The following is a 25773-nucleotide window of genomic DNA, read 5'->3' as shown; positions in this document are numbered from 1 at the left end:
GCGATTGCGTTTATTAGTTCACACGACCGCATGCGAGCACATTAGCTACGTCTATGCGTTTTGTCAATATTCGTATGTCGAATCGCACAAAAAAAATAAATATTAATATTAATAGGACCTATCACGTTTAAGGGACCGTCGGGTCACGATATTATTTCGTTTACAAATATTTAGCGATTTTTCTACGCGATATTATTACTCATTATTTCTGTAATGTGTGTGGGCGGAAAAACAGAACCGCCGCAGAGATTTGCCAACAAATCCGGACTGGTGTACCCGCCGAAAACCGGATTACATTAATAATTATTATTGCAAGTACAAAAACATTGTTAGAAACTAGCGACACGTACTACAAGTCCAGCGACGTCATTATTACTCGTTATAAATGTAAATTCTGCGATTAAATCTACGAAACGATTAACCGGTGCGCAACGCGTGTAGCACAAAAACAACGTTCGTCGTCGCCGTCCGTAGTACCGACGACTTCGCCACCGCCACCGCCACCGAGTCGGTCGCGGCGAACGCGGCACTGGCGGGATAATGTTTTCGCGGAATGCCCCACACGTTAAACGCAATTATTATTATAAATAATGTAATATTAATGTAATATATTTTATTATGCCGTTTTGCTGGGACGGTGTTGTGCGCGGGCGCGGGTACGGCAAAACCCGCGTAACTCGTATGATAATTTAAAATAGCCAATACAACAACAACAACGACGACGACGACGTCGTTCACGGACGTTGTACACAAAAGCGGGTTTTTGTTGTTTTTTTTTTTGCTTCTCACCGACCGATCGAGGCGATTGTATGTAATAAAAATACTGGTGGGCAGGGCACGCGGCGGAGGTGTAGCAGCAGCGATAACACCGCGGCCGGGCAGTGCAAGCGTGCATGCGCGTCGCGACCGTCCACACGGTTTTCCCGTCGTCCCAACCTTTGGCCCGGAATTTTCTCGTCCGAATCGTATTTTCCGCCGTCTCCGGAGGATCCGCTACACACGATAACGCCCTATATCGCCCTCCGCACAGCAGCCACCACCGATCACCACCAATGCCGTCGTCGCTGCACCGTCGCCGCACGCTGTCGCTGCAGACGACCATCGCCTTGGTCGCCGCCGTGGCCGTCGCGGTGGCCGTCCGCTCGACGGTCGCCGCCCCGCAGTCGGGCGGTGACGATGTGATCACGATCGCCGGCAAGCAGTGCAAGTGCGGCCCGTTCTACTTGTGCGAGGTGATAAATTTCATCAACGTGCCCCCTGGGTAGGTGAAACCACCATTATACGCATTACATTTTATTATTATTATTATTATTATTATTATTATTATCACACAGTAGGTACCTAAGGGGTGGCACCACTCACTTCGAGGGGGAAGGGGTGGGTGAGAGGGCTTGTGTTCCGACCGCTATACGACACCCCTCGGAACCGTAGCAGGTTTCCGGGCAGGTTCGTCGTCGACGATTTTTCGGCTCTCTGACCGGAGGTACATTTTATTTTTAAACACTAGGTACTCGTGGTCGAGGTGACGCGAATAGCGATCTCGTAGGATCGATCGACGATAGGATGTTTAGACAAACTCGCAAATTCTATGAAATCGCGTCAGAAATGGTTTCTGATTGTTCTAGGGCGACGGGAGTGTCTCTTACTAGCCTACCGTCTATTTTCGTACAGTTTTTGAGAATAGTGAATTTTGTTTAACGTGCGCTTGATGCGTGGATTTAGTACAATTGGACAGTTCAGAAATCACTGCAGTTTATAAATTATATTTAAAAATTTAAAATATTATAACTTTAAAACGTGCATAACTTACTTTAAAATTATAGTATTAATAAAAGCATATGACAATTCCTAGATAACATTCTTACCTTTAAATTTTATGATAGGTAAATTTACTCTAATATTAAAGCTAATATCACAAAATGAATTCTGCTGAACGAAAATTGTCCATATTATTAAATATTGTATAATGTATATAAGACAGAAGGTATAACGTCCTCTTCAATATAATAATATAATATAATGTATATTGTGCCTTCATATTGCATATTATAACACATTATTCGCATACTATAATTTAATATTATACGTGTTAGACGATAGATAACGTGACAATATGTTTCATATTGATAGTGCTAAAATAATATAGTATGTTATAAATTTATAATATTAATTAAAATGACGGCTGTATGTAAACTGCGACAAAATTATACCTTTTCTAAAAGTCGATATGTAAACTGAGGCAAAAAATAAATTAACATTATACAAACCTTGACAATTTACTTTATAAATATAAATAATACAATATAATAAATAGATACAAATGATACAACAATATATTATATAGGTCTTAAGGTGCATGCATCATAATATATACCTATGTGTTACAAAAGTACAAATATCATTTAATTAACATGTTATGTTGGAGACAAATTTGTAAGGAAAATCCAAATTTATTTTTAAGTTATAACATAATATACTAAGTATCGGCTCCTTCACAAGTACAAGATTATCACAAGTCAGGTTAGTACGTGTCGTGTAATATTGTGTTTAAAAGGAACTTACAAAAATATTTAAGCCTAAACGGCTAAATGGCATAATTGGTGCTAAACAATTTTAGATATAATTCCAAAATAAGCGGTTATTCAACATGGATTTGCTCAATGCTCAAAGAAAACATGCAAAGCCAAATTGGTCTTAAACAACGAAAATATTACTCTACAAGAAAAATCATTTTTGGTACATAATCTATAGTAATACCATAACGGCATAACATATATATCTAATTAAATTATTAACGTGTATGTGTTATCGTATCGGCTATGTACATAGTATTAACTATTATATATATATATTATATAAATTGTCGCAGTTTATATAATGTATCTTATCGGTTTTGTCACAAGATTATATAATGTTAATTTTTTTTTGCACTGTTTACATATCGACTTTTAGAAAAGGTGTAATTTTTTCTTAGTTTACCATCTCCCAAATTTACAATATTCAATAAAAATCATCTTTATGCAACATTACAAATTTACAACAATATTATAATATTCCTAGCATGATTTAATTTTGGACGCAGATCGGTTATGCTGAATAATTGTAAAAATAATAATTATATCAATACGTACGTCAAGTACCACGATACTACAAAATAATTGTAAGCTGTTAGTACGCCTAATATGCCTTGTTTCACTATTACTTTGAAAGATTTTCGCCATGACCTCCATAGGTAGTAGGTACCCTAGTCTATGTAGGTATGTAAGGTATGTTAAGTTTCCAATATATAATAGATGGTACTTTTTTGAATGCTTAAATTTTATTCAAACAAGATAAGTGTCAAGAAAAAATAGGGTACGTATAGTATTTTATTGAAAATGATCGGGATTTAAATATTTTTGGATTTGGTATACATATGTGGTCATACAGAATGTAGTTTTATAATTATAATAGTGGTATATTATAATAAATCATTTTAGAATTTTCTTAATGTCTTTGAGATACATGCCACTCATCGGTTATTTATTATTTATTATTATTCTTGCATTACTATCTCTATTACTCAAATATCTACATTAAAAAAAAAAAAAATAAGTTAAAAGGTAAGATTAACTAATTATGGAGGTCAGATCCATAACACTAGCTAATGATCCAAAGAATAGTATTATAAGACTATAGAGAAAACAAAGTTAACGATCTTTTGATCATTGTACTACAACAGTCAGGTATAATTTAATTTATATTTATCATAGTTATTTTCGTATATTTTATCATTATTCAGATTTTGAATTTTATGAGTATTATTAGTATTCTGATTATGTTTTTATATGAATGTAATTCATTTTTAATTCATGATATAGATATTTCAATTACAAATAGATGTTGTAGGCCATATGGAAAATAAGTCTTTTTTCAAAAAGACTAAACTCTTGGTGATGGGGTAGTCCGTTTGCAAATTATTTATTAATTTTCCAATCGGTCGGCAGTTTTTCAGGCTCATTGCAGACTAACTTGGAAGTTTGAATATATTGTATATTATTATAAAATCATAATATATATTAAATAATATAAATATATTATATTTTAGGCTTATGCTTATGCGGTGCCGCGGTGGTGTAATTCGTAATACTTACTTGAACTTTTTTGTCTAATATTTTTGTGCGAAGAAGAAGATAATATAATTAGTTAAAAAAAATAAATATTTTTCAATTAAATTAACTTATTTATTGTGTATATAAAATAAAATAAATAAATAATAGCACACAAATGAAATATAATTGTTATAAAATATTATTTAATACAATAATACCTGTTTTTTACTTAGGTATTGTTAATTAATAATTAATAACTATTATGTATTCACCATTCCCGTGCAAAGTATTTTATGTATCTATGTATAAACATAACTAACTCTAATTATTTTGTTACTCACACAGATCTTCAGAATCGGGCTGTGCAGATGATTTGGTATGTTGCCGGGTAGAAGGAGGTACCGAAACAAATTCAAATATTCCAATAACATCATCGGAATCACCTGAAATTAGTTCAACTACTCCGGAACCATATACTGAGAGTAATAAGCCATGTACATGTGTATTCGAAAATCAATGTTTACCAACAAGTAGTGATAATTGGCAAAATAATAATAGAAGGTAATCATTAGTTTTTAGAATATAAAAAGTACTTAATTAAATGAAACACAAATTATTTTAATTTAAAATAACATATATTTTATTAGATAATAATTTAATATTTTTACTAATAAAAAATTTTAATTGAGTTATTACTTTTTTTATATAACTAGAAAAGGCAGTTGTAGTAGCAATAAAGTTTGTTGCCCAAATGAAAATATCAATATCGTATCAACAACCCAGGAAACACCTGTTATTGATGAACCCAACCATAATTATGTTCGTAGTTGTGGTATTGGTAAGTCGCCGACAGATACCATGTATTCTGAAAGAATAGGAACACGTATTGTTAATCCTGAAGGTACTTTTATGATTTGTTTAAAGTATAAAATAACACAAAGATGATTTTTTTCTTAAATAAAGTAAGTAAATTTTTGTTTTTTGTTGTCAGAAACCTCAAACACTTATTTTGGTCAATTTCCGTGGATGGCTGCTATTTTAAAAACAGATATAAATGAAGATACTGGTATAAAAACTGAAAATGTTTTCCTGTGTGGTGGTTCATTAGTACATCCACGAGTCATTTTAACAGCAGCGCACTGTGTCAGGTACCTAATAAACGGCTAAACCTAATTAATTTTGTTGTTATTTTTTTAAGAATATTACTTTAAGAGATTTAATTTTTCAAAAATAAGTACGTAGGTGCCCATCAAAATATATTTTTCTATTTTACAATGAGTGTTATTTTCCTGAAATCACATTCATTATCAATAAAATTGAGCGTGATTTTGTAAATAAAAACGTCCATATTATATCCTTCTAAAATTTAAATACTTATCAAAAATGATAAATTGACAAATTTTTGCTGAAATTTGTATATAATGTACATTTCTACACCTTTAACCACAGTAGGGTTTTTACTGTTTTCTTTTTTTTTTTATTCATTGTAATATTGTGTATTAAAATATTGATTATTTCAGAAATTTTATAAGTCCAAAATCAAAAACGATATACTCTTTAGTCTTTAACATTATATTATTGTAACAATGTGGCAATATTAAGTACCCAGATATATTTATATTATATAAACATGAAATATTAAATAGAATATTATCCAACATCCAACTAAATAGTAGAATTACATTTTTAAAATAACTAATAACTAATAAGCATATTCAATTTTTAAATATAAAAAAATGATGTCAACAGATAGTTATCATATATCTTTATAAATTATAATTAACAATAACAAGTATGCTCGTAAGTCCTAGAATCAAATTTTATACAATAATTTTCTCGTTTAATTATTTAATAAGTAAGTTTTAGTATTAATAAATGTATTAAGTATCATTTTTATTCTATTCTAAACAATAAACATAGTACATTATTGCTTTTATAAAATTATAATGTCGTTTTATGATAGAATGTTAAACGAAGTATAATATATATATTTTCCCTTTTTAAATTGTATGATAAATTATAAATAAATATTGTATTTTATTATATATATATATATTAGAATAAAGCTTAAAAATATATTAAAGATATAATAAAGTAATAAGTATGTACAATGTACATTATGTACATTATATGCATTATACATCTTTCTTACTATTAAAATATATTAGATATTATACTGTAACGTGTAATACGTATGAAAAATGTATATTAAATAGCACTTACACTAATTATTAATTATTATGAAATTGTTAAAATGAGAAAATTAACGAAATCTATAAGTGAAGATGAACCACCAATCTTGTAGTTGTATACGTAGGTATATTATAGGTAATAATATAAACATAACGACGCATTAGTTATTACTCTATTATAGTATGATTTTGAATAATATGTATGTTTATTGCTTAACAACATTACAGTACCTAGGTACTACCTACTGTAATAGTTTTAGCTATTATTTTATGATAAGTCTTTTTAGTTTTAATTTTTTTGTTGATATAGAGATAAAAATGTGAAAACGCTAAAAGTACGACTGGGCGTTTGGGATACCCAGTCCAACAATAACGAAGAAGAAAAAGAAATTTCGCACCAAGATCGCGGTGTTTTAAATGTAGTTTATCATCCAAATCATAATAATGGAACTATGTTCAACGATGTGGCGTTAGTCGAACTCGATTCTGAAATTAAGTTATATCCTCATATTAACACTATATGCCTTCCAAAGAATGAAAAACAAAAAAACTACGACCCTCAATCGTGTATATCAACAGGATGGGGCAAAAATGGATTCGGTCAGTATAAATTATTTAATTTTAATTAATGTGAATTGATCAATAATTGTAAATTATAACACAACTCGAGAATGCATAATTCAGAACTTATGGAAAATATATTAAAATACCCAGATAAATTGATTTCAATAAATGTATTACTTTAATAATAAACTATTATAGGTTATATATATTACCAGGGTGGATTTACATAAACCACTATAATTACCACCACTCACGAAATTAGAATTGTTACTTATTATAGTTTGCAAGACTATATTTAGATTTTTCCAGGCGGGTCTCCAAATGTGTTTTTTAATATAAATTAATTTTACGTTAATACTAAAAAAACATTTGTGTATTGCTTATACCAAAAACATAAACTATATTTCATAAATGTAATGCATTAAATATTTGTACTATTTGTAGAATATTTCTACGTTATTTTTTGTGAAAATTAGTTAAATACATTTCTACTCTGTTCTATTCAGACTTTACTCTAACCTACGTTTTGTTTTTGCAAAAAAAAAGCACTAGTATTCAAGTGAGTGGTTCAGTGGTAAAATAGTTTTAACTACTGGTCGTTTTGAAACATCTAAAATTATTTATCCAAATTTTTTTTTAAAATAAGTTTAATAATATTTTAATTATTCGTGAGTTACGTATTACAACGGTGAATAAATTAAATACACCTACGCTGATAGTAGACATTGCTGTCGGCCGCTGTCCATCGATAACTGTTTTATTAAAAGTCAAATGGATTCGGAATTAATTGTTATAAAATATAAAATATAACATTACTTACATAATAGATTACATCTACATACTCAATTCAATTTAATTAAAAATAACTCATTTCTATAAATTAAATTCATTTTAAAATTAAAATCTTGATCACTGGACATATTTTCACCTCTTTCGAGGTGAAGCCGACGAAATGCCTACGTATTATGTATTTATTTATCTAACTCAAACCCAGTAAAAATCAACAAGTTTTACCTGTGTATAACATTTAATTTTTTTTATACGAATTTAATGAATCACTTGTTTTTCTTCATCGTTGTAAATTTGTAATAAACTAATTAGATAATATACAGTAAATACTAAATACACAATCGATGCTCTATTAACAGTTATTATTTGTATTATTTTTAATTAACAGAAGCCGGTAGCCGATATCAAAGTGTGTTAAAAAAAGTAGATTTGTCTCTTGTGCCTAATGATGTATGCCAGCAACAATTACGGACCACGCGCCTTGGAAACTTTTTCCGTTTACATGAAAGTTTTATTTGTGCTGGTGGCATAATTGGGGCGGACGTGTGCAAAGTAAGCGAATTTATTATATTAGATTAAATTGACAGCTCAAAACGTTTATAACTTTATTTGTCGTTTATACATTTTTTTTCTTATACAGGGCGACGGAGGTGGACCACTGATATGTGCAATAAAAAATTCTCAAGAAAAATCTCAACAATATATTCAAGTCGGTATTGTGTCTTGGGGCATTGGGTGCGGTGAAAATGTACCCGGTGTATACTCATCGGTAGAGGTCAATTCTCAGTGGATCAACAAGGAGCTTAAAATGATTACGCAATGAAAACATCGTTTTTTTCAAACTATTGGCATTTTAATTTATATATTATTACATTTTGACTAGGTATTTGATCGTATGTGAGTCGATTTATTTTCCGATATATTATAATAATACGAGCATAAAATATATATTTAAATTTACGCCTTAAACATATTGCCTTATTATATTATTTTTACCATATTATCCTATTTGATTTCCTTCGTATTCCTCCATTTCATCATACGTCCGTTCTAGATGTTCATTTGTTGTGTCATTTGATTTAATTAATAATTATATTCTAACACATAATAATTTATGCTAAGCTTTTAACCATGATTTATGTTTTGTTTTTCATCGAAAATGTTGTTTTAAAACGAAAAACAAAATAAAATAATTAACTTTTTGCAATAGGTAATCATTATTCTATGGGTAATTTACATAATTACATATCATCATATTATCATAAATACTTAAACGTAACAACTTCTTCAACAGCCTTGAGGTGCCCAGAGTAATTTTTATCCGGAAATTTATTTTAGTTATTTCTATTTAGGTGTTGGTAAACTAATGACGTAATAGGGACTATCGTCTATCATAATAATTAGTATGCTGCTTAGAGATTTCTATACAAAAAAAAACAAGAGCCCCTGATTTTCAGATTGTTGTCAAAAGCTGGTATTCTGTCTTACTTAAGTATGGATTATGGATAACGGAAGTTTGATGATAGAAAAACCCTCCTACAGTCCTACATTAATTAGTATAATAATTTATTTGACGGTAATATGGTATTGATGGTAATCTAGTATAAGATACTAGTATACAGCTTTACTTACAACACGTACCTACGAAACAAATAGGTTAGGTTAATGGACAAAAGTTCAAAAATCAACATTTTGAAAAATAATTAAAATAAAATCTTTATTTTGTAAAAATTTGAACTTCAAATGCATAAAATAAAAATTGCGGCAATGTAATTTTAAAATATTTATGCAACTATAAAATAAACTAATGTGGATCTTATATTGAATTTTCAAGAATTTTTTATTTTGCATTTATAGAAAATAACAAACCATAAACAAAAAAAAATCAAACATGTGAAATGTTAATATATAAATTGCTCAAAAACTGTCAATATTTTGAAAACTATACCATGTACCAATTACACAATAATAAAAATCATTTGCGGAGAAATATTTATTTAATAGATGGATATGCAATGTCGTAAAAATTTTATCATAAAAATTAATTTGACACTGGTAGAAATTGTTTTAATATAGGTTGCAAACCTTTAAAAAAAACTAGTTAAATATTCAAATCTTACCTACGATTCAACAAAGATAATCGAAATACTTAGAAAATCATATCGTGCATGGAAATTGATAATCTAAACACTTGATAACAATTTCAAGTTTCTAAAGTTATTAATTTTTAAATTATAACATTTAAAACCAAATAAAGAAATTAATTATGTCAACATCTATTTAAGCTTAAAAGTTCTCATTTATTTTTTTGTTTATCCCAATTATTAAGAAGAAAAGTACTAGGGAGTTAACTTTAACCTCCCCAAGTACCAACTACATTCAATTTGCCAACAAAAACCACCGCCAAAGTTGAAAATCTAATAATATTTATAGCCCCAAAAGGTGATAACAAATACAAAAAATATATTTATAACCCTGGTCCACGTAAGGACGTCAAGTCCATGACACCAATAACTTACCACCGTTTCTACTTTGTTCCACTTTCCTAACCGGAGGTAATGAGGGGACCAAGTCGGCTGCATGCGTAAGTATCTACGACCAGTGGTAAAGTTAAAATATCACGATTTGCCTTGATGAGTGGTGACGTCCTACGATTACCAACTATTACAAGTGACAGAATGTGTAATTAATATTAGTATTTCTAATTCATTATCTGTATTGGTCAGTATTTTATCCTCACTACTCGCGGAGCATCAATTTTAGCGTACAAAAATACGCCAAAATAGTGTTGTTATAACATGCAATGACGCGACGCGGTGGACGGGTTTATCATTTCTAACAATACAGGCATTGTACTCAATGTAAGTCTAAAAATAATTAAAAATAATACAAAAAATCGTACGTATGGTTAATTATACACAAAATATTATCATAATGTATTATGCAACCAGTGACAGGCTTGTAGATTATTTATATAATATAATATTCATATACAACTCGTATTACACTAGATGTTCAATAAGTTTGGAAGTCCTTAATAGTTACCTACCTTATATTATGCATATTGTAATACCCACATGGCAATAACAGATAACAGTGTTGTACATTTATAATGTGAAATATTTAATAACCTCATTAATTAATAATTATATCATATCGTTTATCAGTCACGATTAGTCTAACGACCGTTTCCAATCTTATTGAGCACTCTATATAGTATAAGTATAATAATATAATAATAATACAAACAATTATTTTATTTTATACCAATACAGGCCGAGGTCCAGAAACAAAAAGTGATAAACAAAAGATAAACATTTTACAAATATTTTAGTAAGAATAATAATAGTTACAGAAATAACAACAATGATAAATGATAATAAATAAGTATATATTATACCTATTACAATGGGACGAGCCACTTTTGTGAACTCGACAGAATACAGAAAAAAACTAATTAAAAACATTTTTTTTTTATCGTTTGTAAAAGTTTAATTTACAACTTAGGTACTTAAGTGTATATAAGTATATAACTTCAAAAAAAAATCTATTGTTTTAATAATTCAGTTATTATTTATTAATTTGAATACATGTTGTTGTTTTGTATTTTAAAATACAATTTATCAAAGGAATTTGTTTAAATAAAATATATTTTTAACTTATATTAATACAAAATACAATTTTTTTTCACAATTATTGTATGATTTATCAAATTTAAAGATACGTGCCTTAATTATTGAACTACATCAGTTTTTTTTTTGAACAATTATCTCTATTAAATATTAGTTTCTTGTGTTTAGAAAACGTATCATTTGTTGTAAGTATTTCAGTTCCCTTTTCCAATATGGCAATATGTATATAGTATATTGCTCGTATAATACCTAACCTCATATAAATTTTAATAAAATATTTTCTTTAAATTACAATTTTTTTGTCATATTACTATAAACATATTTAAAACCATCCAAAATCTAAATGTTTACCTTTGACAAATTCCATTTTAATAACGGTAATTACTGTTGATGAAATAACACGCAGGTACTGAATAAATGAAAAATTCTTAATTTATCGTCTTGTCAAAATATAGCAACTTAACTTTTATTATATATTATAGTGTTTTTATAAATACACACGCAAATTATTTACAAATTTCAAAGCACTGCGTTACCTCTTACATTACAATTACATTAAATTTCCATTTATTTTTATTACCTAAAATTAAAATTAATGATATGTATATTTTTTTTTTGCGGAAGTTGTAGCTTTTTTTTGGCCCTTGACAATATATTTTCCTTAAAGTTTGTTTATCTATAGGTTAATTCACTCTAATATTTATTAATTCATTTATTATTCTAAATAGCAATTACCAAGTTACGTATCAAAACTAATGAGTAACGACACAAAATCGATCTGCTGAACGAAATTAATCATTATAATATCACAAATAAAATAAAATAATAATAATAATGTATATTTTTATTTAATCTGTGATATTATGTTGTATGCGAATCGGAGAGAAGACGGTACGTTGACTGATATTCTAGGGATCGCAAACCTTTTATATTTAAGGAGTTCAATATAGGCAATACGATGTGAATTGACGTATGAATTATTGTGAGCATGTAATAATAAATAATAAGAATGATTATGGTAGTCACTAAGTCATTATAGTCAAGTAGTGAATAATAGTGTGCCGTATTGGCGTGTATATGAATTGATTACAGTATGGGCTATTTCTTTTTACTCAAATCTAATCATGTATATCGATATATCATGATAATGATGCACACTCTAAAAAATATAAAGAATAAGATGTATTTTTAAAAGTTGTTTTAAAACTGAATGCACCATAGAACTTAAAAATAACTGTATGTAGAACTGTAAATACTTAATTAGGTAAGTTGTAAGTAATTATATTATATTATATTATGAATTAACTTACGAAAAAATAATTAAGTTATTTTTAAATTACATATCTAATTGTTTTTATTTGGTCGGTCAAGCATTAGGTACTTTTTGGTTTATTAAGTAACTTCAATATTTATATTGAAATAATTGATTTAACATAAAACATTTAGTTTTTTAATAAATTAACTAAATAAAGATAATCACAAATATGAAATTGTATAAAATGATGTTAATTTAAAAATAATAATTGTACATATTTGCATTTTCTAAAATATTATAGGTTTGATATTATAAATAAAACTTTTTTGTCAAATAGCAATTACAAAAATTGTATTTTTAAAATATTGAATTAATATGATTTATTTATTTTATTATCAATTGGTTCTTAAAATGTGTTAAAAAAGAAGTAAGTAAAGTAACAAGTAATTGTATTATAAAAAAGTTACTTAAATTACGAATAAATTACTTTATTTCATTACAGTAACTTGTAACTTAGTTAAGTTATTCTCCAACACTGGTTTATAGATTGAAGTATTATTAGTATTATTATTTATAAGAAACATGTTATGAATTTACACATTCACTGTACTCACAAATAGTTCTTTTATCAGGACAATACAAATCCCTAAAAATTATTCATGTTATAATTTTATTATATTAAGAACACTAAATACTATTTAAAATTATTCAAATAGGTAATACATTTTTAACTGTACTTACCTAGAAATAATTTATACATTTTTAAAATAATATTATAATAATGTCTAAACTTAAAAGACAATAAATAAAAATAAAAACAAGTAATGTAAAAAAATAACTAAAAATAATTCATGTAAATAATATCTAGAAATGTATTAAACTAACAACCTATCTACTATAACATTTTTTTTAATTGTGTTAATGATTTATGTAGGCAAGTTAAAACTTACATAAATGTGGATTTCTAGCTATAAGCATTGAAAATATAGTACTTGAGAGTTATTTTATTTATATTTCTACCAATTTTTTTGACCCTCAACCTATAGATAATTTGCTAATGGTCATTACATAATTATTGTTGACTTTTTATAATACAGAAAAAAGATCTTATCTCAATTGCATTAAAATTTGGTATACAAATTAATATTTTTAATTCAATTTTAGCATTAAGAAATGTTTCCTGTAGAGGTATTTTCTTATTTTTTAATGCTGTTTCATGAATGTCAATTGATTTAAATATTTTATATCAGAAAAAAATTCAAATTATATTATCAGATTAAATGTTAAACCAATATTATTTAGTTGAAATTTATTTGAATTATTATAGTATATTTCTTAGATGGGTACCTAAATAAAGAAAGGTAAATTCAAATAATTTGTAGTTACCTATTTGAATAGTAATTAATTTTGCTTTGGAACAGCATTCCTTTGATTTAGACCAGTAAATAAAACTCGTAAACTACAGTAACTTTAAATTATCCAAGTATTCTATCTTAATTGATTTTGATACTAAATACCTCGAAGACCGGTAAATTGGATATTTTTTATAAAATATATTTTTCAATAAATTAATAACAATTAAGTGTAAATCTAGTTGTTTGCAGCTTTTGCCATTGTACAGTAACTAGATAATTATAAGTACATTAAGAGCACAAGATTCTAAAAATTAAGTAATTAATATATAAGATGTAAAAATTATCCATTTTAGTTGCAAATTATAAAAAATATACCCAATGACTTAGGTAGTATATTACATTTACATAAAACGCTTTTTTAAAACATTCATAAAACAATTTATTTAACTACAGAGTTAATTTTTGCTTGTATTTAATATTAATATACATAAAAAAATTAAAAATGTATTAATGATTAATTATCATTTATAGAATAGGTTTGTAAGTACGAGTAGATATGCTATAAATCATCAGCATTTAAAAAATATGCAAGTTTTACATGCTTTAATTTCTGAGTTTTATACAACAATACAACAATGAATGGTAATCACTTTAAATTTAATAGCATTTATTATCTAAGTTTTTATGTAAGTCACATAGATAATAGATTGATCTGTTGATAGATAATAAATATAATAAAACAACATATAACATGAACATCAGTACATCACTGTCATCACTCGTTTTCAGTATTTCAGTTAAACGTAAATTCCAATTTTCATTGAATAATCACTAATGACTATGTTAAAATTATGAATGGATATATTGTAATACATTTAAATTGAACCAGAATTTTCACTATAGGCCATAGCTTATTTGCTCTCCTCTTAATATGTAAATTGTATATAAATGACTATAAAATAATTTTAAACATAATAGGGTTAATATGTAGTAGATAAATCAACCAGTATTAAGTTAAGCTAGACTACAAGCCAAATTTATCTTACATATCATAATTTAACATTTTAATACAATATAATATAGGTATGAGTTTTTCATATGCACTACCTAACCTTAGAATTTTATTATAAATATTAAAATTATTTTTTTATTTTATTATTTTAATAAATGAACAAATAAAAATCATTTATTAATTTATAATGCCTAATGTAGTCAAATTAATTTTTTTTTGTACCTTGAATATCTGTTTTCATCTTCCAGTTTCCCCACACTGACAGGTTCTAATAAAATGGTTATTATTTTAAACCAAGAATATAAAATATGCGGCTCTCGAATCTTTTTATGTAGTCTGCAAGCCACCAGGATCATTGGAAAAAAAAGTGAAAAAAATAATAATGAATAAAACTTTTAATTTTGTTTTGTAATGATGTTGGAGAGAAAAATATTTCAATATATTTCAATATCTACTTTCCCAGAAATAATTGTTATTAATTTGTAAAAAATATTTTATAATTAGGGCTAGGATTTCTCTGCATTTGCATGTTTTTTAACTTGAATCCGAATTGATTGATTGTCAGATATGTCCACAATTTGGCTTATTCTCAATTAAATAGAACAATTGTTTATGCATATTTTTTACATAATGCATATAATTGTACATTATACATTTATGATAATTTTTTTAATTTTAAATGGTATATATTTAATTAATGTCTATAACTATTGGATTATTTGTTGAATTATCATAAATACACTACTTATCTAAACTAAAATGGACTTTGTACTAAAGAAGAATAAGGGATTCAAAACATTTATAAAAATTTGTAGCATTATAAACAGTGAATATGAAAAAATATGTTAATATTATTTTAAATCTAGGACAAATTGTGTTGTTTAAATATGCTTCAACAAGTTTCAGTCAATATAAATCTATTCTTCAATCTAACCGTTGGTCATTCACATTAGAAAATTTAAAAAAACATATACTAATAGCAAAATAATAAATAATAACATAAACTAATATATTTTAATGTAATAAATCAGTGGTTCTCAAACTTTTTTTTTACATATTACTTAGGTAAAATCAATCAGTCGCATACCACTAATAACTAGAACGATCTAAATTCCAAATTGTACAGTTAAATACATTTATTTTAAATAATAAGGCAGTAAAATACTACATCTACAGTATAATTATATTTTATTTATTAATTTTTTAAAATAAGATATGTATTAAATAATTGAATAGGTTTATTATCCAAAGGCGGTTATCCGCGTACCACTATGTAGTTTTTCACATACCACAGTTGGAGAATCGCTGTAATAAAATATAATAATATAAACAAATATTAAAAAAAAAAATTGTTTTTGCATATTTTACAATTTTTTACTGGATAGAAATCCTAGTCCTATTTATAATTGATAATTTATGTTTAACATGTTTGTTTTAAGTTGTTCTGTCAAACACCAATGGCCATACAAATGTAAGATCATTATTTATAAGTAAATTGTAGATAATAAATTAAACTAACACGTAATAATTATTATATAATTTTAATAGTAAATCACTCAATAAAATAAAATATAAAGTGATTTTCTAAACTTAGTTTTGATATGGAAATAAAATATTAAAAACTTATTTAAAGCCATGTAAAGTTGTTAACTAAATAAAAATTACAACATTTTAAAATGGCATATTATGTACTGTATTTATGTAGAAAATTTAGTGATTTTTGATTATTCTAGTGAAATATTTTGTTCTTGAGTTAGAAAAAATAACTGCTTACTAACCAAATAAATTATTCTAATTAAAAAAGAAAAAAAAATTGAACAGATTTTAATATAAATAAAATACAATTTGTCACATAAAAGACTATTTTTATAGTAAAAATTGATTATAGAATAATTGATTTTACAATAGTATATTTTATCACAATATTTCAACGCCTAACATGTACATAACAATTAACAATTGACTAAAAAGATATAACAAAAGTAATCTATAATAATTAAATTTTACAATAATAAAGTATAAATAAGTTTTAAGCATAGATATTGTAACTTTCATGTAAATATAAAATTTGAGACGTTGTATTGGTATAAGTATACATAAAAAATAAAAAATATATTATAAATTCATTAAAATTATTAATTAACTACAATTGAGAGCAAGTGATCCACAGAAGAATGCAGTAATGAAATAGATAATAGCCTGGAAAAAAAATTGTTTAGATAATTTTAAATGTGTTGCTGAAAAATATTCAAATTAAAAAATTTTAAAATCTTGCTACTTGTTTTATAAAAAATTTTATTCAAGCACTTTCAGAAGAAGAAATAACATAAGTAATCTAATTGTATTCTTAAATATTATGAATATTTCATATTAAAGATCTGTAATACATTATAAAAGTCAGATCAGACATTAGATTTGAATTTTAGTAACTATAAAATTACAATAAGGAAACAACTGAATTCCTTATTAAATTTAGATGTTTTTGATAATTGCTTGTCAAAAATGATAAGTGTGTAATAATATTTGAAATTAAAATTATTTAATAAACATAATTAGATTTTTTTTTACCAATTTAACAAGTTTAATATGTAATTTTTAAGCCTTTTTTTCTATTATGTAAATTTATAGATTATTTATTAAACTTTTAACTATACTATTTAAAGTCTATGACAATTATTATATGATATAAATATTTTACTTACAAGTCCTACAGCTATAAATAAAACATATATTTTGACATTTTTCCAGAATAATGAACGCTGTAGAGTACGACTTTGTACTCTGAAATTCATGGATTGCGAACATAAGTTTTCAGTTTTATTAACCAACAGTTCAAGCTTTTCTCCACGAAGAGCTACACTGTCTGAAAATAATAGTAATTTATTGTTTAAATTAAAATACATAGTTGTAAAGATTTATCTATTTACCAATATTTCGAACCATTATGTCTTTTAATTCATCTAGTTCTCCATGTACTTTAGATAATGTATCAAATTCGTTTGGACTAGAAAATCGTTTCTGTGAAAAAGACATTTTTTATTATCTTTGAAATAAAGATTTTTTATAGTATACAATGTTTTATACCATTTCAGAAGCGAGTATTGGAGCAAACTCAGAATTCATAGCATATGCAATAGCATTGGATGCTCGATGACCATATGTAGCTTGAAATCTTCGTTTTATTTCATTTAAGAAAAAAAATGCTTTGGATCTTTGGAATTCCTATAAATACATAAAAATAATTAAACTATAATGTACTTGATCATAAAACTTAATAATACACAAATTAATTTTTTTTTATACTGAAATATATAATATTAATTTGTTATATGACAATGTGATTAATTACATATATTCATATATATAATATATTTTATTATAATTTTATTTTATCTTACTAAAATAATTAATGTAAAAACTTACATCATCTGTGATACACATATAAACTATCTGATCTTCACAAATGTAATGATACAAGTAACGGTCATGTAGTAAACTTTGTTTTTTGTTTTCTGGTCCAATCTGGATTAAAACACCTTCCAGAATTTCTCCAAAATTGCCCTGGTAGTTGGCATGCTTGGCTAGCACGACCATACCTCTGGCTACTACACTGTAGAAGAGTGGCATTGTTTATCAATTATACTATGAACTGCCTGAAATAAATAGTAAATAATTTACTTATAACTCAATCAATTAATAGTAATATTAGTTATGAAATGAGTGATTATTTTTCACAGGTGACTTAAGTTATTCATAATTTGTAATTTAAATTTAAAATACGATTATCTTTAGTGATTTAAAATGTAAGTTAAATTAGGAAGTTAAGTTTTAAATAATTATTCAAAGACTACAAGGTTGATAACATATAGTTTTTTTAGGATCTTTGCATAATAGAAAGAATTATATATAATGTGCCTACAAGAATTTTACGTTTTTATAAATTCATATTTTAAAATTTTTGAGTTGAAACAAATAAAAATATAAAAGATTAATTATTATCTATTGGCTAGTAATCATACATTGTAATTATACACTGAATAATATAATTTATATTTATACTTAATATTATAAAGAATTTATTGTATTACATTAATTAATCTAGATGACTAATATTTGATTAAAAACCCAATTTATCACTTAATATTGTCTATTAAATAATTTGATTTTTTTATACAAATTATAGAGTGCTTTTTGAGGAAAAACCTAATATTATTTATAAAATGATAAGTTTATGCAGTACCGCTATTGAAGAAATATCTGTATACAAGAATATTTTACTCTTCAAGTTTAGATAATTTAGTTTTAAAAAATGTTATTATTATTTATTATATAATCATAAAAAATCTAATAATAATGACACATTTAGTTTTAAGGATGAACAGAAAAATATATTGTTACATATTCATTTCTAGACCTTATACAATGATATTTTGTATTATTAACCATTTTTAGATACAAAACAATAATAATCCCAACAATAAAAAATAAAATTAAAATAACAATAGAAGTGGTGATAAGTTCTTCATAACTAAATAACTTTTTAGTTTAAATTACTAATTTAATAGATTCTAGAATCATAAAATTGTATCATTTAATTTTATTTATGAAAGTAAATAAATCAATTGAAGGTATTAATAGTTTCAGATGAAATATTCAAGAAACTAGTCAGTAGTACACTATTGTGTCTAAATAAATTCAAATGTGATTGTGTTTGTGCACATATCATGACCATTGACAGGTTAATAATATAAAATAATTAATAACATACAATTATTTATAGGTAAGATTGCATTTATTATAATAAACTAACTGTATTTTCAAACGTTTCATTAGTATAATTATTTCTTACGTTACTAAATATTTCATGAGCTTATCGTATAATAAAGAGTGATCATAAATTCATAAATAAAAGTACTGCCAATTTAATCAAAATCATATTAATGGTGTTATCAAATATAAATTAACATTTCAATTATATGTGTTATGAAGTTATTAAAGAACAATTTGGAATATATCTATATGGTTACTGTTAACTTCCTTATCTAAAAATAAATAATGAATATAGATTTATAAATTAGTTTAAAAAAATAAAAGTCATGTATGATAACTTATAAGTAATAAGTAATAACTGTTATAAGTATTCTCTAGAATTGTTTATACAGGTCGATTATTTTATCATTAAACACTCATTATTTCGTCAAATATTGATTTTTTAAAATATTTTGTTACATGCTTTGCTCAAACTGTATGAAACTTTTATTTTGTTCACTCTTTTATTTCATAGTGAAACCACTATCAACTATTGATTTTCAAATGGCAATCCATATTTATTAAATTAATAGGGCTATTTTTTTTTTATGAATTTTAACGTCAAAATTATTATTTTTCATTAATTTTTTAGCGAGATATAGCTTTTCAAAGTTGGGCGGTTTTCCTGTTTTTGTTTGTAGACGAGACTATAGCTATTATCGCGACTACCGCAATCTTAACAATGTCCATGTGCCATATTCCAATGCCCCAATTTACAATCATTATATTATATGTTTATATGAATATTTTTCCTGTGTATTAAATGTACTCACTAGTTAAAAGTAGTTTACTCACTTAGTCTCACTATGATTTCTGTACAGTAATCACTTAGGGCTGGGATTTTTATGTAAATACATATTTTTACTAAAACATGATAAATTAAGTATTACGAATGATTAATTCATTTCATGTGATTTGCAATAAAATAAAACATATTTTTACATATTTTGTCATAAATACATATTTTAACATTATTTGTAAAATGTCTGCATTTTTTTTTTTTACATATTTTGTAAATGTTGACAATTTTGGTAGTTTAGTAGTATTATATACATATTTAATATTTATACTTCGATAATAGTACTCGTAAAAATTGTAAGTGAATAATGCATATAGGAAATGAGTATATGAAAGTATTAAACTTGATTATAGTTAATCTTTTTTGTTTCTGTTCGATAACTATACATCAATGATCTTAGATTATATTTTATATTCAACAATTATTAAACAAAATATATTTACAAATTTTCAACAGTGTCAGTACTTGCATTTGTGTGGTGGTAAGAATATCTTTATATTTTATATTTTTTTAATTAAACTGATTAGAAATTAAAAATAATTAATTGTATATTATTCAAAAATTAATAAAAATTTAATTTTAATTTTACACGTTAACATAATTTTAAATTTTTCTTATTTTATACTTCATATTTTGGCCATTTTAATTACATATATATGTATATATTTTTGGTTTTTATTGCATATAAATCCTAGCCCTAATAATAAATCAGTGGTGTGTCATACATGTGTGCTATGTGTGCAAATGCCACGGGCCCTCGGCTTGGTGGGGTCCATTATTGCTCAACATCCCACAAAAAAAAATAAAATTAAATAAATACAGTTATATACGAAAAAGTAAAAAAAAATACCTATTAACCTTTTTTTTGTTTTGCACACAGGCCCATTTTCAGGATAAACCTTCACTGTCAATTTATATTTATTAAATATTAATATTATGGGAATATTATGATCCCTCTACCTAAGATTAAAGAAGAAGCAGTAAAGCTGCTTTAGGAACCTGGTATTTTACATACCCAAAGACAATATAAGAATGGTTATTAATTAGTAAGGCTCGGAACTTAATGCACTAAAAAAGTACTAAATATGCATGCACTTATGCACTTAAAAAAGTACAAATATGCTCTAAAAATATGCACTTATATTTAATTATTTTACACATTTTAATTTTCACAAATATTTTTTTTAAATTTATAAATAAAAAAAAAGCAAAGTTATATAAATAATATTTATTTTAATTTTTTTAATCATAATTGACCTTCACTTCACATAACTTACAGAATAAAATACTTCCGTCGGTTTTGAATATATCCGTACCATATTCCAAAACAAAACTATTCAAACGATTTGTCGCAAATTGTTTGGTTTTCGGCATAATGAATTAAAAATAATATAAGTAGGTAATTAAAACAAGAACGACGCGTACAACTACAACAGATAAGACGGACGTATAAGCCGGAACTGACAAAAACATCTAAGCGGTTTAGCAGTAGATCTATTAATGCCATTAACAGTAATCAATGAGTTATTTTCCTAGAAAAGTATTTATAGAAAATCGTCGTATTTCGATAGCTGTTGTTTCTATTTTTAAATTTGTATAATATTCTATTTTAGATGAAGATAGCTGTAGTTGTAATTTATAAATATATATACATTATATTTTTATAGGGGAAAAACATTGTTTTTAATATCAAATAGAAATTTGAAAAATACGATACAAGAATATCTAGTAAGGTCTCTCAATATGAATGTATTTATTTTTTTTATTTACAAATTTACAAATTTTCATATGGAATCTCCATAAATTATAAAATATGCTCTAAAAAATTGTAAAATTAAGAAATATGCTCTAAAATCTAAAAATCACCAAATATGCAAAAATATGCACTAAAAAATTTTGATATGTTTTTCGTGGTGTCTTGGAATGAATTTCTAGCTCACTTAGCAATAAATCTAACGGTTCAAAAAAATCATGCAAATGCAACAACTTCCGAGCCCTATTAATTAGTAAAACTAATAACTATACTTTGGAAAACTCATATTATGAAAATGTAATTTAAAAATTTTCAAAAAAGGTTATAGTTAATAACACTGTCATCATTCATTTATTACAGATACATGGATTTATTTTTGCTTAGACAGAAGAGTTAACTACTATTATATTGTGCAACAAAAAATTGTTAAATAAACAAAAATATTTCGGTGTAGCGAAATAACTATTTGTGTTTCAGAATTGAGGCAAAAAATCAAGGAAAAATTGTTGGGATAGAAGAAAGTTTATTTTCTAAGCATAAAAATAAACAAGCAGAATACTTAAATGACTCAATTATTGTAAATCAGAATTAATTTTCATAGTGCTAATTTCAAAATCCTATAAACAATAATTATTGTTTATATACAGGTAACCCATTGCAATATCTCTTAAAATAATGGAGATATCATAATTTTTTTGTTTTATAAGACTTGTAGAGACAAGGATTACAAGTATTACATATTTTAATTTAATTTAATATTTTAGTAAAAAGTAAAAAAATTATTTTTTATTTAATTATTTAAAAAAAATCAAAGAAAGCCATTTTATGGTTTATTTTTTTGAAAATTATGACGTTTCAATATTGTATTTTCATTAATCTCATGATTTTCAATATTTTTTTTAGTTTCAACTCTTTCGAAAAAAGTTGTGAATTATTTGTTACCATAAGTGCCAGTGTTATCAAACATGTAGCCCGCAGACTCGTGCCTGTATAACAATACAAAAATATTCTCAAAACTAAAAAAAAAATGTTGAATCGTCAACATTTTCAGAAAAATAAACTACTAAATGATTATCTTTGATTTTTATACCAAAACATTAAATTAAATTAAAATATGAAATATTTTTAGTCCTTGAGAGTCAAAACATAATAATTATGATCATGGAAGGAACTATGGCCTGGGCCAACTGGGGCCATGGCCCAGGCTAATTGGCTCCGTATAATGTATAGGTACATTTCCTGAGAACATATTATTTTAAATGTAATAAAATAAATTAGGTATAAATGCAAAAAAAAATTGAGAAATTAATTGTATGTAATAAATAGAATAGTTTAAATGTTTAAAATATATTTAGTATCAGTATTTTACATGTAAGATTTAAGTTTAAACTAAAAGTGATACAATTTTAGATTTATAACATTACAACATCAATAATTACTTATTAACATAAGTAATTATTTATACATAAGTATTGTAATAAAAAACATTGTTGTTCCCTATCGCCCTCCACCTTTTCCTTTGGGTATGATAGGTGCAAATGACTCTCATGAGTGGTCCAGTCTAATGAAAATGTCTAGTTCCGCCTATGATTATGATATCTCCATTATTTCATTATGATTGCATCATAGGCACCCAGAAGGAGGAGCATCATTTGCTCTCCCTGGCTTTTTCAAAATTATTTTTTAATTTAATGTTTTAAGATATTTACAACAAATTGAAAGTGGTTATATGAATAATAGTTACCATTATAAAAACATTAGATTAGATTATTTGCCCTAAATATATTTCTCCTCAAACCCTAACTTTGCCCCCCCCCAGAAAATGTTTGTAAATCTCACAGGACATCCTGTACAAAGTATATTTTATTTATGATCACTTATAAGTTATAAGTATAACAAATATATATTATAAGAATAATGAATAAGCATTAGGTAGTTAATAGGTAGATAATAACTAAGCTTTAATTATTAGTTTCCAAAATACAGTTTAACCACATGCATAGTTACTTCTTTAAATAAACATTGATCATTTATTTAAATGCTATGGGTAACATAAAACAATTATTGTTTTATACCCAACTTAATTTTCATTCTAATAAGACAAGAATAACCTTTTAAAAAATATGTAAGCAAATTTTTAACAGCTTACCCAGATGTAATTACATTTTATTATTTTATTATCAAAATTAAAAATATCTTGTACTCAAATTTGAAACTAAAGAAAAAGAAAATTGTTTTTAACTTGAGAAATAGTATTGTAGCTTACCTATAGAGAAATTGATGACTATTCGATAGTTGTTTGAATGTAATGTACTATATATGTAGAATATTAATCAAACCTATTTAGATATCTACTTAGATTATGGCACTTAAAATAGACTGATAAAAATTATGATAAATTATCAGAAAATCACCGAATAAAATTTGTACATAATATATCGGCCTCGAGTGATTGCTCAAGTAGGGGTATTATAGTAGTGTGTCCTAGTAAAGATTTTATCGTATAAATTAAAAAAAAAAAACAAGTAATAGGTACGTGTATATTGTGTAGGTACGTAGGTCAGTGCAGTACCTAAAAATGCGCATTACTTACTTACGGCGTAATTGAGAGTACTCAGACGACGACGTTCATCTTTCGACGAATCCAAAGTGTCAATAGCACACCGGTCTCGCTGGGCAAGCGTGTGCGTTTCCACTGGATAATGTCCGCACGGATAGTAATCGACACTCGTCGTCGATCGTGCGTTCAGCGGCCGTGTATTACTACTATTACTTATTTACTTTTTTGTTTTTGGGGTTTCTCTACGTCAGTCGCTGTTGGGGTGGGAAGCCGGACGACAACGGTCGTGTGCGACACCAGACACGGAACTGTTAGCTAACCGAAACGGGAAAACGATATGTGTGACGCAACTGTGTGCAACGACGACACACAATGTATCAATGTTTTTCGAAGAGGGCACGCGCGCGGGCTACGACAACGGACACACTACTCTCGTAACGATTACGATTGACGTAGCATTGCGATATTGAAAAATAATAAAATATTAAATCAAAGTCGTTTTGTTGTTGTTGTTGTTGTTGTTGTTGTTGTCGATGTCGATGCGCCGCTGCACGCCGAGTGTTCGCGTTATCTCCACCACCACCACCGCTTATCTATATCGCGTAAGCACCAGCAGCTACGTGATATTCCGGAGACGGGAATATCGGACAAAGAAAACAACGACGATAGAGAATAATGAATTGATATTCGGAGATTGACCACTTGCACCGATTAACGTCGCGTAACGCGCGTTTACGTCGATTGTTTAGGACGTTGTTGCACCCCCGAAAAAAAAAAAATTAATATCTATGCGATAACCTCTCAATGAGCGTTTTGTTACGTACTCGACATTGTCGAAGTTGCCAGTGATTTTAGCGCTCGCGAGAGAAAACGAAAAATAGAAAGACGTTGTCGCGGTTCGAAAACGATTATTGTCGGCCAAACGACGCCTTCGTAAATGGCATGACGAATTATTTATGGTA

At 26.4% G+C, this 25773-nt stretch overlaps 2 protein-coding genes across 6 annotated transcripts; one reads left to right on the top strand and one right to left on the bottom strand.

The window, feature by feature from the left end:
- Positions 1-637: 637 nt before the first annotated feature.
- Positions 638-8605, top strand: LOC132926317 (inactive CLIP domain-containing serine protease A8-like). The gene is made up of 7 exons (XM_060990666.1): positions 638-1261; positions 4437-4652; positions 4805-4992; positions 5083-5239; positions 6594-6883; positions 8025-8188; positions 8277-8605. Exons 1-7 carry the CDS (start codon positions 894-896, stop codon positions 8457-8459), a joined length of 1566 nt encoding a protein of 521 aa, XP_060846649.1. The 5' UTR covers positions 638-893; the 3' UTR covers positions 8460-8605.
- Positions 8606-16001: 7396 nt separating this feature from the next.
- Positions 16002-25371, bottom strand: LOC132927620 (vesicle-associated membrane protein 7). 5 transcript variants are annotated; one of them, XM_060992194.1, is made up of 7 exons: positions 24845-25371; positions 20495-20563; positions 18314-18543; positions 17975-18112; positions 17818-17908; positions 17593-17753; positions 16002-17089 (listed from the first exon to the last, which is right to left on the bottom strand). In XM_060992194.1, exons 3-7 carry the CDS (start codon positions 18515-18517, stop codon positions 17030-17032), a joined length of 654 nt encoding a protein of 217 aa, XP_060848177.1. In that variant the 5' UTR covers positions 18518-18543; positions 20495-20563; positions 24845-25371; the 3' UTR covers positions 16002-17029. The 5 variants fall into 5 exon arrangements, with proteins under 5 accessions (XP_060848177.1, XP_060848178.1, XP_060848176.1 ...); XM_060992195.1 differs by having other exon boundaries at positions 24849-25371; XM_060992193.1 differs by lacking the exon at positions 20495-20563 and having other exon boundaries at positions 24849-25369.
- Between the last annotated feature and the right edge of the window lie 402 nt (positions 25372-25773).

This window comes from Rhopalosiphum padi, chromosome 3, assembly GCF_020882245.1.
Source record: "Rhopalosiphum padi isolate XX-2018 chromosome 3, ASM2088224v1, whole genome shotgun sequence".
NCBI classification, from domain to species: domain Eukaryota; kingdom Metazoa; phylum Arthropoda; class Insecta; order Hemiptera; family Aphididae; genus Rhopalosiphum; species Rhopalosiphum padi.
Note: the sequence above shows the minus strand (reverse complement) of the source record. Positions and strands in the feature narration are given on the sequence as shown.

Excerpts from the sequence above, each read along its gene's own strand:
- LOC132926317 (XM_060990666.1), top strand. The coding sequence starts at position 894 with ATGCGCGTCGCGACCGTCCACACGGTTTTCCCGTCGTCCCAACCTTTG. Across the intron at positions 4,653-4,804 it reads TGGCAAAATAATAATAGAAG|AAAAGGCAGTTGTAGTAGCA; the intron begins GTAATCATTAGT and ends TTATATAACTAG. Across the intron at positions 8,189-8,276 it reads TTGGGGCGGACGTGTGCAAA|GGCGACGGAGGTGGACCACT; the intron begins GTAAGCGAATTT and ends TTTCTTATACAG.
- LOC132927620 (XM_060992194.1), bottom strand. The coding sequence starts at position 18,517 with ATGCCACTCTTCTACAGTGTAGTAGCCAGAGGTATGGTCGTGCTAGCC. Across the intron at positions 18,113-18,313 it reads ATATGTGTATCACAGATGAT|GAATTCCAAAGATCCAAAGC; the intron begins GTAAGTTTTTAC and ends ATGTATTTATAG. Across the intron at positions 17,909-17,974 it reads CAATACTCGCTTCTGAAATG|AAACGATTTTCTAGTCCAAA; the intron begins GTATAAAACATT and ends TCTTTTTCACAG.